Raw genomic sequence first — 19,203 nt, 5'->3', positions numbered from 1 at the left:
ATTTGGACCATGTGTACAGCTTTGCAAACAAGCAGCATTGTTGTCCTGTTTGACTTTGACTTTTTGACCAACTTTTTTTTATTTTTGAAGCTACAGAAATGAAATTTGGACCATGAGTCAATTTTGAAAGCAAATATTTTTTTTTTCTCAGATGACCTTTACTTGGCACATTTTAAAATAGTTCATGCAACTAATCTGCTTACAACACTTTCTGTCCTCAGATGTTGAACGTTCAACGTTTTCAGCTAACCCAAACACAAAATGTGAATTATAAGTTTGTTGCCTATTACCCATACATACATGCTCTGGATTGAAAATGACCCAGCCACATTTTGTTATTTTTGCTGCTAGACTCACAAACAGATTGAGTCATATTTCAGGAACTGTGACATAATCCCTCTTAACTGCCCAGGGTCATTGTCTTTAAATTTAGAGATCATGTTTCAGCTTATGTCTCAGGGTTGACAAGTGCAGTATCCAACCTTGCATGTTTTAAATTTACTGGATAAATTCATCACTGATTTATCACTGATGTGTTTCCTTATATCTTTCCCTCTGTAAGAACTTAAGAACATATTGCTCTACTATGGATTTAACAGTATCAATATCTTGTCAGAGTCCACAGAAATCAGCCGGCAAGGCATTCAGGGCACACTTATTCAAAGCTTTTTCTTTCTTTGCTTTTAATGTATGTGCCATAAGGAAACCATGATTTTCTAGCCACTACTTGCCACTACTTTATTAGTAGTTTTATAGTAGTTTTATTTACAGCCTTTTATATTATACCAAGGATTGTTTGAAAAATTTGGGCCTGCATTTGTTGCAATATTAATCGTATTTTTCATCATCTGTATTTTATATAATATATATTTATATATATATTTTTTTCAGGCAGCAAAATGGAGTGTTAGGTAAGTATTCTCTATGATATATGATTATTTTCAGGTATTCAATTTTTGCACTGCTATAGTAAATTTTGCATTTTAGATATTTTCCACCTTTGTCTGTTTGGATGTAATATATATATATAGGATCTGATCAAAGTTGTCATATTATACCCAATTTTATTCAATATTAGTTTAGGAAATGATAAGTAAGTGAGTATTTGGCAAGCGTTAACTTATATCTTTCCTGGATAAGGTAAATGAAATTACACAAAGATATATGCCAAACGAGTGCCCAATTCTTTTATATCTCATGTTTTTCTAGTAAAAAATATACCAAGAAACCCTTAGAGTGTTTCACATGTACTGCTGATGATGAGCCGTTTCATTGCAAATCAATGTCATTAATTCTGTGCTGCATGCATTAAAGAAATGTTATACTAGAGATATAGAATAAGTTTTAATTTGAATTGGAAAATGTTTAGAATCACAACATAAACATTAAAATATTGGTAATTTTTTCATTCTCAGAAAACATGACAAATGTTTTTGATGACTAATATATATGTAATTATAACAGGAATTATTGATGAAATAGAGAATGTCTTAAAAAATCATTCTAATAGAATCAAGATGAAATATCAATTATTCTTTAAAGTTTAAACAATTTTAAAACAAAGATTTATCCTACAAACGAAATTAATTATTCGAGGATTTTAACATTAATTTAAGTGAAAACAATCCAATAGTTTGTTAAGAAATATGCTGCTCAATTTATTTCTGACCACTAGAAATAGAGCAATGTCTATATGTATAACAATTGAGTAATACAAAGATACTTTCTGCTTGTATCAACTGGAAACTTTAGGTTTAGCATGTGATATTTATAATATATGTGTGTATCCCACTTTAAAAAGTTAGTTTGCCTTGATTAAAATAATCCAGTTAGGAAAAACTTGTACACTTTTTAAATTACATTTTTGAAAGAAGAAAAGAGTAAAAAACCTTTTTCTGCTAACTATTTCAGCTGATATGTTCTTTATATTTTCTACTTTTTCAACCAAACCTTCTGCCGATTTTTAAGTTGGTTAAGAAATGGGCATTATTGGTGATCATTTACTGTTAACATGTTACACACATATATTGTAATACAATATTAAATGCATAAAACTTGTTGATATGTACATGTGTAAAAAATGTTAACTAATAACAAGAAAAGCCTTAATATATTCTAGCATTTTTTTTCACTACAGGACGTTTAAACCTTGGAAAAGAGAAGAATGTATACCACTGCTGTCTTCTGTTTGTTTGTTCTTGCTGCTGCATTCGAATGCAATGCGGAAATTGTTATCAGGAACAAAGATGGGTTGACCAAAATTGTACACCATAAAGTCAAAGATAACTTTTTCGTAGCTGAAAAGAACAAAATTTACAAGTTTGATAGTGAGTTTAACATTCTAAAGGAGCAGGAGGTAAATAAAACATGCGGAAACAAATGCAACAACACTTTCACTGTGGCATTGGTTGATGAACGCAATGACCTCCTGATTTTGTGTGGAACTCATCATGGTGGTCTATGTGAAACAAGAAATACAAGTGATCTTCAACAATTAAGAAAAATTCCTGGAGTGTTTCCAACAACAGAAACACACCGTGTGCAGGGAATGGTTACATATGATACGGATAAAGAACAATCATATTTGACTATTGCAAAGACATTGGACTATATTATAGAAGATGCCACTTATCAAAAAATAATTCAAAGATATATTATGGAAACACTTACTGAATCTACTTTTGTTTCATTGGTTTCCACACTCAGTTTTAAAATAGATTATAGATCTGCATTTAGTTCAGAAAGATATACTTATTTTTTCACCAATCAGCTCGAAGACTTGCGACCCAATGCAAACTATACGTCTAAAATATCGAGGATGTGTAACAAGAACTACAGGTCATTTTTTGATACCCCTATTCAATGTGAAGATTATGAAAGCTACAATGTAGTACAAGATGCACTTTTAGTAGATGTAGATAGAATTAAAAGACTGTATATTACATTTGCACATGCAGAACAAACAGGAAATAGTATTCTTTGCTCTGCTGAAATGGAGGACATTAACCAGAAATTAAAGCTACTGCAAGAACGGGCTGTAAATTGCAGTTATAACAACACCTTTGGATACTTATATAGCTCTTCATGTCTCAATGTAAGTGTGTTTTAAGGTTTCTCAATATATAAATTGTTAAATTTGTTAAAATTTTATGGCGATATTGTACATGCATGTATGTGATCACAGTGTCAGAATGATTATCTTACTATTAAATAATTTGAGCCATGAAAAGTTTGCTTCTTCGACATTGAACTTCTTACAGTGAGAGATATCAATTGTCAACTTTGCTTGTTGGCAATATATTTCAACTGAGTTTGATCAACAGCCATATCCCACTCATAATTTGAGAGTTTATAATAGCTCATGTATTGTGCAAATTCACTTTGTCCGCTCAATATCTACATTTACCAAACTTGGTGAAAATGATTCTTGGCACAATATCTTGACCTATTTTGATAAAAGCCAATTTGCACTGTTCACTCTAGAAATATGGCTCTTGAATTATCAAAACATTGCCAAGGCTTGTTTTTATCAATTTAGAAAACCTTTTGAATACATTTTGTTTATTTTTTTATTTTTTAACTTTGAGTGTTATTATAAGTCTGCGTACAGTAATCTAGCAATTATGATTGTCACAGGAGCAAGATATTTAATTTTGTGTGGATTTTGCTCATTATTTGAATTTAAAACCATTGTCTTGTGTATTCTCAACATTTAGGGTATAGATGGGTTTGCTGACCTCGAGTGCGTATTTAACCAACCCTATTTTAAGAGTGGAAAAGGGACTGTTAAGACAAACCTTCTTAGTAAGACAAATAATAAGGAAGGTTACATCACAACACTGTCCACTACAAAGGTGGAAAACAAGGATGTTCTCATAGCTGGAACCTCTAATGGATTTATTTTAAAGGTGAGTTGAAAAATTGTTCTGTTTTATTAAAGGGATATCTCACTTAGATTTTTTTTTCTATATCGTGTGAACAACGTATAAACAACCATATATAGTTTTCACTATTAGATGAACAAGTTCTATGATAATAATTTATGAAACTTTGTTAGGCCTGAATGTTGTTAAAAAACAACAAACTATTGATAACATTTGTCCATTGACTAATAAAATAAATCTGCTCAAAACAACTCATAGGGCCCCAAAAGTGAGAGTGGATTGAACAATGCAGCTCATCTCCCCTGCGAAAATGATGGCCAATAACCATGGACTACCATGGTAGTTCATGGTCATATGACCATGGACTACCATGGACTACCATGTTACGTCAAATGGCCGCCCCACGGTATCACACCATGGTAGACCATGGTCTACCATGGTTTGATACCATGGTAGCACACCATGGTAGACCATGGTAGCACACCATGGTAGACCATGGTCATAAACCGTGGGGCGGCCATTTGACGTTACATGGTATACCATGATATATCATGAACTACCATGATATATCATGAACTACCATGGTATATGACCATGAACTACCATGGTAGACCATGAACTACCATGGTAGACCATGGTCACATACCATGGTCACATACCATGGTAGACCATGGTCACATAAATAGGATTGACAACAAACTTATCAAAGATCAAAATCAGTGAAATGGAATTGTATTGATTAAAATATGTTTATGGCGTCATCTAGTTTAGCATGCCGAGTACTGTATTCTGTTGATATCCCATTTACATGTATATGAGAAGGAAAAAAAAATGTCTTATTTCTCTGCAATAGCTAACAACTTGTGCCAAACTTTGACTAGAACAAAATTATAGTATATATATATATATGCACAGTTATTAATGACTTAATTTTTTGCATCAGCGCGCCAAACTCAGTTTTGTATTTACTGATAAAAGTTAGTCATACAGTTGTTATTTTGATTCTAGAACGACAGCGTATTAATTGATTCGCATTTATCATTTTCCATGTATCGAGCTTCTTTAGTCCAGCAAATTACTTATCCATGTCAGTGACGTCAAGCGTTTGATGAGAATAACATGAACTATTCATGAATGACAATTTGGACAAATCATGTTCATGAACTCCCACTAAGTTCATGAACTCCTGCTTAGTAAATGAGCTTGACAGTTCATGAACATTATTTTTTCAAAATGTCATTCATGAACTAAATTCATGAATAGTTAATGTCATTCGACACAGGGTGATAATTTCATCATTACTACACATCCATTTATAACAGTTTTAATTTCTTATGACGCATATAAACACAATTAGTAAGAAACCATTGAATTGCTCATTTCAGTCCTTGACATTTACATCTAGTCTCTGTACCCAGGTCCCTTTTCCTTATACACTTGATGATGAAACGCATCTGCGAAAAGATTTTTTGCAGTCATTCTTTGCATGATTGTTTTTGTTGAAGTGGTCTTTTCTTAACTCTGGAAGCCTTTCGTTGTCTGAGACTTTGACATCCATCTTCCAACCTGAAAAATATTTCTTTTATTTATTTGTACTGCCAACATTTTCAAATAACTAACGGCCAGTTGGTTATCAAATCAGTGTGAATTAAGATTTCAATGTTGCAGGTATACAAATTAATGATAGCTTATTTAATTCTTTCGAACCAAAGAGCTCAAATTTATTGAGTCTGATTTTTTTTTAAAGATTCTCATTAGTGTTTGTCTGTTACATATAAAATCCACTCCACACATCCAACCATATTGTTTTCAAAACCAGAATGAAAATTTTACCATTTGCTTTAAGAAATAGTCTACTCACTGATGGATTTGACAATTTACGGCTTTGAATGTTTTTCTCCTTCACTGGTTGATTCTTTTGAGGACTGATGATTTATTTGTTAGCTCCTTTGGGTTGGCTAAAATAGACGAAACAACATTTCAGACACTTAACCATAATTTGCTTGCATAGTGTTTATTTAAAAGGTCAAGGGTTGGCAGCGATGCAAAAGTCCATTGAAGGACCAAAATTTAAAAATGTTAAAAAAATCAATTTCTTCTTAGTTTTGAGGTTCAATATTTAACAAGCATGATTCATACCCATTTATCCATTGCAACATGAGGAGCTGTAATTAGGATTTGAGCATATTTTATGATATAAGATTTTATCAGATTTCAAATCAAAAATCTATATTGTCTTTAAACAAAAAGAGTATATTTGTGACTGAGTCGAAGTTATTGAAACTGTCCAATCAACAATGTCTTTGTTTTGATTGCAGCTATATTTAAAAAGATATTAACATATTTGTAACCCGGAAATGATCTCTCATCCACTACTTTTCATTATTAACCTGAAGAACTTTTTTTTTATTTGACAAGATATAATAACGAACTCACAACATTGTTAAATAGGTAGTCTGGAGCATTTTGACATGAAAACAAAGTGATAATGTCAACAGACTTTTTAGAATAAATGTGAAAGTTTTTTTATAAAAAATATTAATATTCTATTGTAAAATTTGTTAACTCCCTACTAACATGTCGCCAAAAATATATGTTTCACTCCCCTAAAAGATCGTTCCTCAAAACAATAAAAACTTTTTTAAAGGTTTTAGTTTTTGACCTTCCCCACCCACTTTTGCATCGCTGCCGGCCCATTACAATTGATCCTTTTTCTCGACAAAAATAGCTTACCAACGTTAAGAAACAAATTTAAAAGCTGCTTTAATATATATATATAAATTAAGTATTAGCTGAACGCTAGTCAAAAACAAGCATTTAACTGTGTTTCTACACAAACGTATTTCGTATGTTTGAAGCGAAAATGTATTACAACAAAACATATTTGCTCATTACTTCAAAATGTTGCTATGTTATTTTAAACAATAATATTAGCGTAAAAGATCGTTATAAACGTTACTGAATTATACTCCTTACATCGCTTGAACTTACCTTAAATAAACGAAACAAGACATCAGTTTATTTGGCGCATTATTTCGACAAAAATGGCGGGCGTTCGAAACTATCTCCGCCAGTGAAGAGCGTTTCGTCTTAAATGCGTAACCGTTAGAATATAGTTATATAGCTACGTTAGAATATGGCTATAGTATTTTGTAAATATTATATTTAACCGGTTTAACAACTAATTAACCAGTGTTGACCACAGGTGCTCGTCACATTGCCTGGATACAGTAATTTTATATAAAATAAAATATTTTTTTATATATTTTTTTTTTTTTTTTTTTTTTGACAAGATAGTGAATATATGTCATTTTAAAAAATATTCCACATTTTTCATGAAAAAAAGTCACTAATAACTTGACAAAAAATAAATAAAAAAATCTATTAAAAAAAATATATATAAAAAATATAAATTACTGTATCCAGGCAATGTGACCAGCAATCCATGGCACCTTACATGATACATATGATATATGTGGTGCTTTAATTAAAATAAATTTAATTTCAATGTTCATGTTATTTTGATATGGAATTTTCTTTACGTTTGTTATTTTTTTATTTATAATCTTTGGGTTATAACTGGGCCAAATGTGTTACACTAAATGCACCAGCCAGTTGTAACCACAGCTACCTCAACTTCCTGCCTGTTGCTGATGCAACTACTTGTTTTTGTACAAGTTTCCTTTCAAAGACATATGCAGAACATTTTAAGAACTTGCCATGTTCATAAGCTGTTCCTATGATGTGCCAAATTGTTTAAAAAGAACATTTCAAGAACATATTAAGAACATAAAAGTTCATAAACTATTCTTTAAATGTGCCAACTTGTCTTTATGAACAGTTCAAGAACATTTTAAGTGCAAACACTATTCATGAACTGTTCTTATATTGTACTAGACTTTAATATAGAACAGTATTAGAACAACAATAGTCTTTAAAAAATTCAAGAACTGTTCTTAAAAAGTATTCTTGAACTGTTCAAGTACAACTGTTCTTAAAACTGATCAGTTACTGTTCTAGTACAGTTTTGCATAGTTCTTGAACAGTAATTAAACACAAGAACATCATTTCACAGAGGAATGGAGCATAGATGCTCGGTAATGAGCAAATGCTCTATTTCCCACAATGTTTTCAAAGGTTTTCAAATTTGGCATTCTTCCTTTCCAATAGATATTCTTCCTTTCCATCAGATGCTTTCGTTGTGGATGAGTCTAAAATTAGCAGAACAGCTGGTAAAGGGTTAATACTGAAACACAACTTCTGTTGTTGACAAGTTGTGTGTTTACTAAATATCAGTAAAGAATAAGACCACATTTATTAAGTTGCTATTTCTGTTATTTACCAAAATCAACAAATCATTTTTAGACTTATCCAAAGTAAAGAATCAGATAAAAAAGGATGATGGTAGACTATGGTAAACTGTCACAGTGGCTGACCATGGTCAACCTTGGTGTACCATGGTAGACCATGGTTGAAATGGTGACTCTCGGAGTAAAACTTTTGTACCATGGTCTACTGTGGGTTTTTTCACGGTACTTGATGGTTGACCTTCAAAAACCATGGTATACCATGGTGATCTTTTTTTGTACCATGGTCGACCATGGTCAAACCATGGTATACCATGGTGATCTTTTTTTGTACCATGGTAGACCATGGTCGACTACGGTCGACCGTGGTCCAGGCAATGATTTTCCCACGGTACTTGATGGTTAACCATGATAAAACATGGTTGACCGTCAAAAACTGTCAAAAACCGTGGGGACCATGGTCGACCATGGTCATTATTTCGCCGGGGCTGTGAGGACATGCTAATTTCTTGTAACAACAAAAGTTTTAGCTTTAAGTATGGTGTAAAAAATAATTATGGTAAAAATTATAGTAATATTATGAAAAATGTACCATTAATACAGTTGAAAAGAAAAATATGATACCAACTCAATCTTTTAACTCACAACTGTTTACAACTGTTTTGTGTGAAATATGATGATTTACACCCACCCCAGATAAGGAGATCCAAATATTTGGCCATGCTGGAAATCCTTTTCTCCCACCTCAGATAAGTAGATCCAATAATTTAACCATGCTAGATATCCTTATCTTGCCCATCGGCGAAGATAAAATGCCCGTATGGAACTCCTTTTTAACGGTCGTCACATTATAATTACCTCCCTTGTTGAAGACTGTCATCTGTAGCATCATGGAAACCTTGTCTTGTTGCAATACTGTGAAATCATTAATGTTCGTGGGGCATTAATGTTCGTGGTTTTCGTGGGTTGGGTGATCCACGAATTCAAGATCCCACGAAATATAAACCCTTTATTCACTTTTTCAATTGCCTTGTTACGTACATACTCTAGTATATTCTTTACAGAGGTCGCAGTATACAGTGTTAAAACCTGTCTCACTGTATAACTTACGATCATTATTTTGTTAATATATTATAACTGCCTTTAACAAATAATCAACCAAATCAATTAAATGTGTTTTATGCAGCAAATTACAGTTATAAGCACGTGTTTAAACGTGTGCTGTTAATGAAAATCTCCAAGTTTACAAGATGTGCGTGTTGAGTGTCCATACTCAATTTTTTTATTTAATAAAATAATTAATCGATTACTAGTATATTGAAGGTTACTAAGCACCGAACGTGACAATATACGCACCTTTTCGGTGTTTTCACAGTTTGCAAAATTCTTAATTGGCAATCAATGGCTTCCCCTATCTGTATTTATGATCAGGGTACATCTTCTTTAATTACCTTTATTCCCAATTAAATCGATAAGTGACATGGGGATAAGTGACATGGGTATATGCATTAATTGGCATGTCGTACCACATTAGCGAGTGTCATAAACCGAGTGACGTAGAAGACGGAAATCACGGGCCAGCGCGTGGATATTATGCAGACGATCTAGGACGATCGCATCTTCGATTTTTATTTTTTTTCAAAAATGAAAATCCACGAATTCAAGTACCCACGAATGTTTTTTTTTTCGGCAAACCACGAAATTTCATGCCCACAAACATTAATGATTTCACAGTATTTAGAACGCTAATTAATTATTTCTCGCTTCAAATGTCACTATGAAACAGTTTTCTCGCACATTTCAAGAAATAATGTGTCACTCTCCTCCGAACTATTTAAAGATCGAATTGACTGTTAACATAACCCGAATCACTGCGGGCATAACCATGACAATCACATATCTTGATGCGAATTATTATCACTATGCACAAAAGAGTTTTAATGAAAAAATGCATTTGAACAGAATTTGGTTAAACTGAGGTGGGTGAAAAGCATCTACCATGGCTGCTTGTGTAAGATACGGTAGATTCATCCAAACTCTCGCGCAAGGTATTCTGTGGAAACTTGGTTATTAAACCTTGTTATCGCAAATGCCTTACGCTCGGGATGGGATAAACCTGTCTAACACGAGTGACCATGGAAGATACTTGTGCTCATAAAGTGCTCTTCATTAAATGGAAGCTCGGTGTATTACACTGCTTTGTTGACGAATCATTCTTATTAGTTTATCTTAACCAGTATATATATTTAAAAAAATGGAAATGGCTTTCGTATCTATTCTGATACAGGCGCGCTAATAAAATTCATGGATTGCTTTGCATTTGAAATGAAAGTTGAAAAAGAATGTCTTAAAGTATTGATTGTACACACCTACAAAGCTTTAAAGTGGATTCAGGTTGATTTAAAGATGAGATTTTGTGAGTTTTCTGTAACTCAAAATGCTTGAAGTACATATAAATATCATAAACAAGTTGAAAATAATATTTATACCAGTACTATACATTTGAATTGTGATGCTTTATAATTTACAGTATGTTATTGACACCAGTGATTTGATAAAGTACGAGTCATTATCAGTACAACCGAATGATCAGATACCTATAAAAAGCGTTTTGCAGATTGATGAGGAGTCGACCTACGCTTCAACCACAACTACGGTAAGACATTATGTACATTAAGCCTCAGCTTTCACTGTCACGAAATTTCCCCTTGAATCTCAATGAATTTATGTCTGTAATGTAGACTTATTACAGATGCCCCACCATGTGTTAAGACATATTTTGGAAAATTAACAATTCTGCATTAAAGATTTTACTCCATGTCATAAAGTAAATAGTTTTTTATCCAATTGTTATGAAACTTTGTCAGAATACTTTTCTACATGTTGTCTTGAAGATTTTAGAATATCAGTCACCTCAGGTTAAAAACTAGGTCTCTAGGTCAAATCTTAGGAAATATTTTCCCCAGGTCATACATTCAAATCTTAATTAAACTTGTTCAGAAAATTTGCATTGTATCTTAAAATATTGTGAATATTAGACATCTGGGATAACAATTTAGTCATTAGGTAAAATGTTTAGAAACCCTTTTCCCCGTTCTAGATTTAAATTTAAATTTTAAAGTTAGATAATAAACGTCATCTTGGGTCAAAAACTAGGTGTCTGGGACTTATCTTTTATTAAAACTGATGTATTTATATACTGTTTTTCCTCACACAAATGAAATAGTTTATGTTGATCATTATGAAATTTGATCAGGTTATATGAATAAACACACTTCACTTTGGCTTTAGGTCTTCAATTTACTTAAAAGTTATCTTTATTTATACACTTAGCTTAAACTTTAGATTGTGAAAATGTTGTGAATGTATATAAATATGTTAAGGGTAAATAATAACAAAGTGGCACATTATTAACATGTGATTAATTAAAAGGGAATGGTTTAAGTGGTTGCATTACTGAATAATGGGGTGCCCATTTCTTCGGGGTTTATGACCATAGAATTATAGAAGAAAAAGATCGGGTCTGAAAAAAATCGGTCTCATTAGTGGGTTGGTTGTGAAAAAGGGGTGGTCGCATATAGGGTTTTTACTGTACAAGCATTTAAAAACTATTTTACCATTCTTTTTTACCAATACTAGTCAGATGGCATCTGCTAGTGTTTGCATTCATCAACATGGTAATCAATTTACATAGCTTCCAGTTTGAATTTGCAGGTATATAAGTTTTCAAGCACAAAATGCTCCGAGTTCCGTTCCTGTAATGCAACAATGGAAGGCAAAAACCCCCTTTGTGGATGGTGTGTTTACTCTCAAAGGTATGGTACTAAATATGTTCTCATATTTTTATGATAATTGTAAATTCTACCTGTGTTTTTGGAATTTGTTCTTGTGAGTTTACTGTAAATTCTGCCTGCAAATTAATTGTATTGTCTACCAGTACATTTATTGTCAATTTATTTATTTACTGTTAAGTATTTCCTATACATTTATTGTCTGTCTACCTGCACACTTACTTTTAGTCTTTCCATACATTTATTGTCATGTCTACCAGCACAATTACTGTAAAGTCTTCCCCAAACATTTATTGTGTATCTACCAGCACAATCACTGTGTTACAATCATTGAAAAGTGTACCTTTACACTGGCTGTAAGGTCTACATAAAGTGTTTCTGTACATTAACTTACACCTGTATATTGACTGTACATTACCCATAAAACCTACCTGCTTATTAACTGTAAAGTCTACCTGTATATTTTGTTGTTATATCTACCTGTGTACTTGTTGAAATGTCTACCTGTACACTTGTAATGTCTACCTGTACACTTGTTGTAATGTCTACCTGTAGACTTGTAATGTCTACCTGTAAACTTGTAATGTCTACCTGTACACTTGTTGTAATGTCTACCTGTACACTTGTAATGTCTACCTGTGCACTTGTTGTAATGTCTACCTGTAGACTTGTAATGTCTACCTGTAAACTTGTTATGTCTACCTGTACACTTGTTGTAATGTATACCTGTACACTTGTAATGTCTACCTGTTCACTTGTTGTAATGTCTACCTGTACACTTGTTGTAATGTCTACTTGTACACTTGTTGTAATGTCTACCTGTACACTTGTTGCAATGTCTACCTGTACACTTGTTGTAATGTCTACTTGTACACTTGTTGCAATGTCCACCTGTACACTTGTTGTAATGTCTACTTGTACACTTGTTGCAATGTCCACCTGTACACTTGTTGCAATGTCCACCTGTACACTTGTTGTAATGTCTACTTGTACACTTGTTGCAATGTCTACCTATACATTTGTTGTAATGTCCACCTGTACACTTGTCATATCTACCTGTACACTTGTTGTAATGTCCACCTGTACACTTGTTGCAAAGTCTACCTGTACACTTGTTGTAATGTCTACCTGTATACTTGTAATGTCTACCTGTACACTTGTTGTAATGTCTACTTGTACACTTGTTGTAATGTCTACTTGTACACTTGTTGCAATGTCTACCTGTACACTTGTTGTAATGTCTACCTGTACACTTGTTGCAATGTCTACCTGTACACTTGTTGTAATGTCTACTTGTACACTTGTTGCAATGTCTATCTGTACACTTGTTGTAATGTCTACTTGTACACTTGTTGTATTGTCTACCTGTACACTTGTTGCAATGTCTACTTGTACACTTGTTGCAATGTCTACCTGTACACTTGTAATGTCTACCTGTACACTTGTTGTAATGTCTACCTGTACACTTGTAATGTCTACTTGTACACTTGTTGTAATGTCTACCTGTACACTTGTAATGTCTACTTGTACACTTGTTGTTATGTCTACCTGTACACTTGTAATGTCTACCTGTACACTTGTTGTAATGTCTACCTGTACACTTGTAATGTCTACCTGTACACTTGTTGTAATGTATACCTGTACACTTGTAATGTCTACCTGTACACTTGTTGTAAAGTGTACATGTACACTTGTTGTAATATCTACTTGTACACTTGTTGTAATATCTACCTGTACACTTGCAATGTCTACCTGTACACTTGTCATATCTACCTGTACACTTGTAATGTCTACCTGTACACTTGTTGTAATATCTACCTGTACACTTGTAATGTCTACCGGTTCACTTGTTGTAATGTCTGCCTGTACACTTGTAATATCTACCTGTACACTTGTAATGTCTACCTGTACACTTGTTGTAATGTCTACCTGTACACTTGTAATGCCTACCTGTTCACTTGTTGTAATGTCTACCTGTACACTTGTAATATCTACCTGTACACTTGTTGTAATATCTACCTGTACACTTGTAATGTCTACCTGTTCACTTGTTGTAATGTCTACCTGTACACTTGTAATATCTACCTGTACACTTGTAATGTCTACCTGTTCACTTGTTGTAATGTCTACCGGTTCACTTGTTGGAATGTCTACCTGTACACTTGTAATATCTACCTGTACACTTGTAATGTCTACCTGTTCACTTGTTGTAATGTCTACTTGTACACTTGTTATATCTACCTGTACACTTGTTGAAATGTTTCCCTGTACATTTATTTTAGAGTCTCCTTGTACATTAAATGTAATGTCTACCAGTACATTTATTACCACTATATATACCGTTTATGTACAGTAAAGTCTCCAAATTATTGTTATGTCTACCTGTACTTTTATTTTGAAATTTGCCTAAACAATTATTGTACCTAAAGTGTGATCGCTACCTGGACATTAATTAAAAATTCCACCTGAACACTTAATGTAAGTTTTGCCTGTTAATTTATTGTAAAGTCATACTGTTCATTGTAAATTTATCGTTCAGTCTGCCTGCACACTGTTTACCTGTACATGTATATTATACCTGTATATGTATTGTATAGTTATACTCCGTAAATTATACCTGTATTTGAATTGTAAAGTCTACCTGTACCCTGTATTTTATACCTGTACATGTATTGTAATTGTACAATGTCCTGAATTTATACCTGTACTGTAAATGTGCCAGGTCCTGTACATTTATTTCAAATATGACCTGTACTCTTTTTTTTAAATTCTACCTGTAAACTTACTGTAAATTCTCCCGTTACATTTACTTTAACGTGTAACTGAACACTACTGTAAAGTATCCATTTATGTTTGCTTATTTTGATGTTGCTGTCCTCAATTTCTTATTTTAGAGCCACCAGGCGAAATGATTGTACATACCAGGGAAGTCCGAACCACTGGCTGTCAGCACTGTCTAATTGCACATCTTTACAATTGCAACCCACTGGGATTCCCATTGGCACAAACAAAACAGTAAGAAGCAAAATGGGCTTGATAAAGCTTGAATCTCGAAACTCTTGTATTCTTACATATTCAAGATCAAAAGTTATAATAACCTTGCTTACAATTGTGATAATAAGGTGTTTAATTTAATGCGAACATGGATATTCATATGACAAATAGTACATACGAGGGTCATTTAAAAGTATAAAGTCTGTAATGCCTTAACAGTAACTCCTTAACAGTAATTGATACTACACATGTTAACAACATGTAAACATGCATAGCAAGTACATAGTGGAATAGCAAATTATTGATACTCTATGGACCTTGGTCAGTGGAATAAGCTGACAGGTGTTGGTTATGCTTGCGGCGTCCTTAAAAAGTTGTCTTACATAATTATCATTTCTTTGTTTAAGGTAAAATTTATTGTTAAAAATCTTCCTCAACGTTTGGAGAATGATACGTACTTCTGTCAAGTGGAAGATAGTCAAGTGCTTGAAACCGTAATACAAGGAGATGAACTGAGTTGTACCATTGTTGGCAAAAATGGTAAGTTGAATGTTGTGATGTAAGATTGAACAGGCATATAACTGAATGTCGCGGGTTGTTGGTTTAAAAATACTCTATTGCCAATAAAAAAAATTAATGGGTCAGGTTGTTTTTGGCCAAACTTCACTCCTAAAATGATGTAACATCTAGCTTAAGGGACGTGCCATGAGCTTGAATTAAATTCTTGTATTTTTTTTCAAATACTTTCAAGTTAATCATTGCGAATACTTGATTACGCTTTTTTTAACTTTTTTTGCAACACTTTTACCCATTTATATGATCATCATTTGTTCCTGGGGTATCTTTTTAATGAGTTTATCATATTGATAAAGCTATTATATATTTAGTGACATGCGATAGAAATATTAGTATTTAAACTTTATACTTTGCTAAAATAAGTAAACTCATAAGATAATATTAAAGTTCTCTGTCCTCTATTTCAATTATTGTAAGACTGTTAGAAAACATTAAATATTAGTTGTTCCTGTTTGTTTAATTAAATGTTATGTTAAAATGAAACAAGACCAAGTATGTTTTTAATGTGCAAAATCTTAAAACTGCAATGTTATTAAGCTGAAAAGAGTGCAGTAGCTTTTATCTTGTTGTATATTGAAAAAAAAGCACTGCATTTTGATACTTCTATCCAAGCCCTTAAGAATACAAAACAGGTAAATAAAAAAAAAAGAAATAGTCATTCATCAAATGAAAACAGTTTGACAACACATATTGGTAACTTTTTAACTCATCTAAGCATGACGTGATTGTGATCTTCCTTTGTCCAGCATCTGCCGTACGGCACATCCCAGATTTTGATGTTTGGTATTGTTGTCTCATGTAGTGGCCCTTTACTTAGGATGTTGATATTATATCCCTGGGGTTGAAGCATGCCACGTCCCAGATTTTCTCCTTATGTTTATATAGTAAAGTCTTTCAAATCTCTTCGAAACCACAGTGCCTAGATCCTTAATATATTTGGTATGTACTAGATTCATGTAGTGGTTACTAACGACATTTACCTACTCTCACAGTAGTAATGTACCTTACTGACTTCCTTATCAGCAACTTCCTTACTAGCATCCAATGATTGCCTAAACAACGAATGTCTTCCTAAGTAGCTAATTTCTTCCTTAGCAACCAATGGCCTTTTTAGCAAACATTGACTTCCTTAGCAACCTTTCATTTCCTTAATCATTTAAATTAAATGATTAAATGATTAAACCTTGACTTTCTTAGGAACCAATGACTTCTTTAAAACTATAACTTACATTCATAGTATGAATCCCCCAGCATCCACTTACTTCTGAGCAAATACCTACATCCATATCAACCAATGACTCCTTAGCTACCAATATCAAGTATCAAATGACTTCCATTCCCACTGTATTCATCTAAAGCTACCAATGCCTTTCTTTAAAACCAATGACATCCTAAGAAACCACTTTCCTCAGCAGCAGCTACCAACATCTCTATTAACCAATTCCAACAACCATTGACTTTCATAGCAACATTGGCTGCCATTGATATCATATCCATTGTCCTTGGGAAAGACCAGCTACCAATGTCTTGACTTCCCTAGAAATACTCTTTTTTCTTTACAAGGACCAACCTCCTTATCAATAAACAAACTTACATTCTTAGCAAACAACAACATCCCTTTTATCACTGACTTGTTGGTCATTTTATCACTGACTTGTTGGTCATTTTATCACTGACTTGTTGGTCATTTTAATCAGGTGAGCGATAAAGGTACATTTTTGCCCTGTTGTTTTAATATTTATATAGATTTTGTTTAAATTACGGTACACAGATATTCTAATGCTCCAGAACTTGTGGAAGGGTTTCAAAATATTTTGGCACAAACGTAATTCATATCATGTTCCTGCTACCTTGTAGATTTCTACCTAAAATGTCATGAAAGAATGTTTTTTTGGCAATTTGCACATGACACAATCCTCTTAGCATTGAACTTAAGTGTTAGGCCATACCAAATTGATAACTTGTTCATCAGATTTTTTTCCAAATAATGGGCAAGCAACCGAAATAATAATAGAAATAGTTGTTTTGCATTTAGCAAAAAAGAGGAGCGAGCGAAGAGCACACAAATATATATTGTCATTTAACACACTTTTGCTCACATTTTATTCACTTATTAACTAAACAATGAGATTGTTAACAGTACAAGGATAACATCCAGTGAAAGAATGATACCACTAAAGGATAATTCTATACAAATTTTAGTTTTGATATCAAACAAATGCTATTTGAGATCAAGCATATGTATTTCTTTAAAATATTTAATAAATGAGAGAACTCAAAACCACAGTTTTCAAGTTTTTAACTCACCTGTCACATAGTGACAAGGTGAGCTTTTGTGATCACAATTTGTCCGGCGTCCGTCTGGGGTCCGTCGTCCGTCCGGCGTCCGGCGTCCGTCCGGCGTCCGTCCGGCGTCCGTCCGTAAACTTTTACTTTAAACGACATCTCCTCATAAACCGCTTAGCCAATTTCATTCAAACTTCACAGGAATGTTCCTTGGGTGGTCCCCTTTGAAAATTGTTCAAAGCATTGAATTCCATGCAGAACTCTGGTTGCCATGGCAATGGAAAGGAAAAACTTTAAAAATCTTCTTCTCCCAAACCACAAGGCTTAGGCTGTTGATATATGGTAGGTAGGATCACCAAATGGTCCTCTACCAAGATTGTTCAAATTATGGTCCTTGGGTCAAAATTGGCCCCGCCCCGGGGGGTCATGGGTTTTCTCTATATGTTTATAGTGAAAACTTAAAAAATCTTCTCCTCTGAACTTACTTGGACTAGAGCTTAGATATTTGTCATGATTCATCGTCTAGTGGACCTCTACAAAGTTTGTTCAAATTATGGCCCTGGGGTCAAAATTGGCCCCGCCCCGGGGCCTCATGGGTATGCTCTATATGTTTATAGTTAAAACTTCAAAAATCTTCTCCTCTGAACTTACTTGGACTAGAGCTTAGATATTTGGCATGATTCATCGTCTAGTGGACCTTTACAAAGATTGTTCAAATTATGGCCTTGGGGTCAAAATTGGCTCCGCCCCGGGGGGTCATGGGTTTTCTCTATATGTTTGTAGTGAAAACTTCAAAAATCTTCTCCTTTGAAATTACTTGGACTAGAGCTTAGATACTTGGCTTGATTCATCGTCTAGTGGACCTCTACAAAGATTGTTCAAATATTGGCCTTGGGGTCAAAATTGGTCTCGCCCCGGGGGGTCATGGGTATACTTGATATGTTTATAGTTAAAACTTCAAAAATCTTCTTCTCTTAACTTACTTGGACTAGAACTTAGATATTTGGCATGATTCATTGTCTAGTGGACCTCTACAAAGATTGTTCAAATAATGGCCTTGGGGTCAAAATTGGCCCCGCCCCGGGGGGTTAGGGTATTCTCTATATGTTTATAGTGAAAACTTCAAAAATCTTCTCCTTTGAACTTACTTGGACTAGAGCTTAGATATTTGGCATGATTCATCGTCAAGTGGACCTCTACAAAGATTGTTCAAATTATGGCCTTGGGATCAAAATTGGCCCTGCCCCGGGGGGTCATGGGTATACTTGATATGTTTATAGTTAAAACTTCAAAAATCTTCTCCTCTTAACTTACTTGGACTAGAGCTTAGATATTTGGCATGATTCATCGTCTAGTGGACGTGGA

The 19,203-nt window shown here is 33.6% G+C and overlaps 1 protein-coding gene and 1 long non-coding RNA gene across 6 annotated transcripts in view; one reads left to right on the top strand and one right to left on the bottom strand.

The window, feature by feature from the left end:
* Window positions 1-19,203, top strand: part of LOC128216666 (plexin-A1-like) — a 101,499-nt gene that overhangs the window by 27,095 nt on the left and 55,201 nt on the right. For 3 of the 5 annotated variants that reach the window (XM_052923292.1, XM_052923288.1, XM_052923289.1), the window contains exons 2-8: window positions 892-911; window positions 2,138-3,094; window positions 3,717-3,908; window positions 10,722-10,847; window positions 11,906-12,006; window positions 14,877-14,997; window positions 15,384-15,516. In XM_052923292.1, coding sequence (XP_052779252.1) covers window positions 2,165-3,094; window positions 3,717-3,908; window positions 10,722-10,847; window positions 11,906-12,006; window positions 14,877-14,997; window positions 15,384-15,516 — 1,603 coding nt within the window. In that variant the 5' untranslated portion in view covers window positions 892-911; window positions 2,138-2,164. The remainder of the gene's footprint in view (window positions 1-891; window positions 912-2,137; window positions 3,095-3,716; window positions 3,909-10,721; window positions 10,848-11,905; window positions 12,007-14,876; window positions 14,998-15,383; window positions 15,517-19,203) is intronic. The other 2 variants (XM_052923290.1, XM_052923291.1) reach the window with 1 other exon arrangement.
* On the bottom strand, window positions 4,812-7,115 carry LOC128216667 (uncharacterized). The gene is made up of 3 exons (XR_008258108.1): window positions 6,876-7,115; window positions 5,746-5,842; window positions 4,812-5,450 (listed from the first exon to the last, which is right to left on the bottom strand). It is a non-coding gene; the product is annotated as an uncharacterized LOC128216667 (long non-coding RNA).

The sequence above is a fragment of the Mya arenaria genome, chromosome 14 (genome assembly GCF_026914265.1).
Source record: "Mya arenaria isolate MELC-2E11 chromosome 14, ASM2691426v1".
Classification (NCBI taxonomy): Eukaryota; Metazoa; Mollusca; class Bivalvia; order Myida; family Myidae; genus Mya; species Mya arenaria.
Note: the sequence above shows the minus strand (reverse complement) of the source record. Positions and strands in the feature narration are given on the sequence as shown.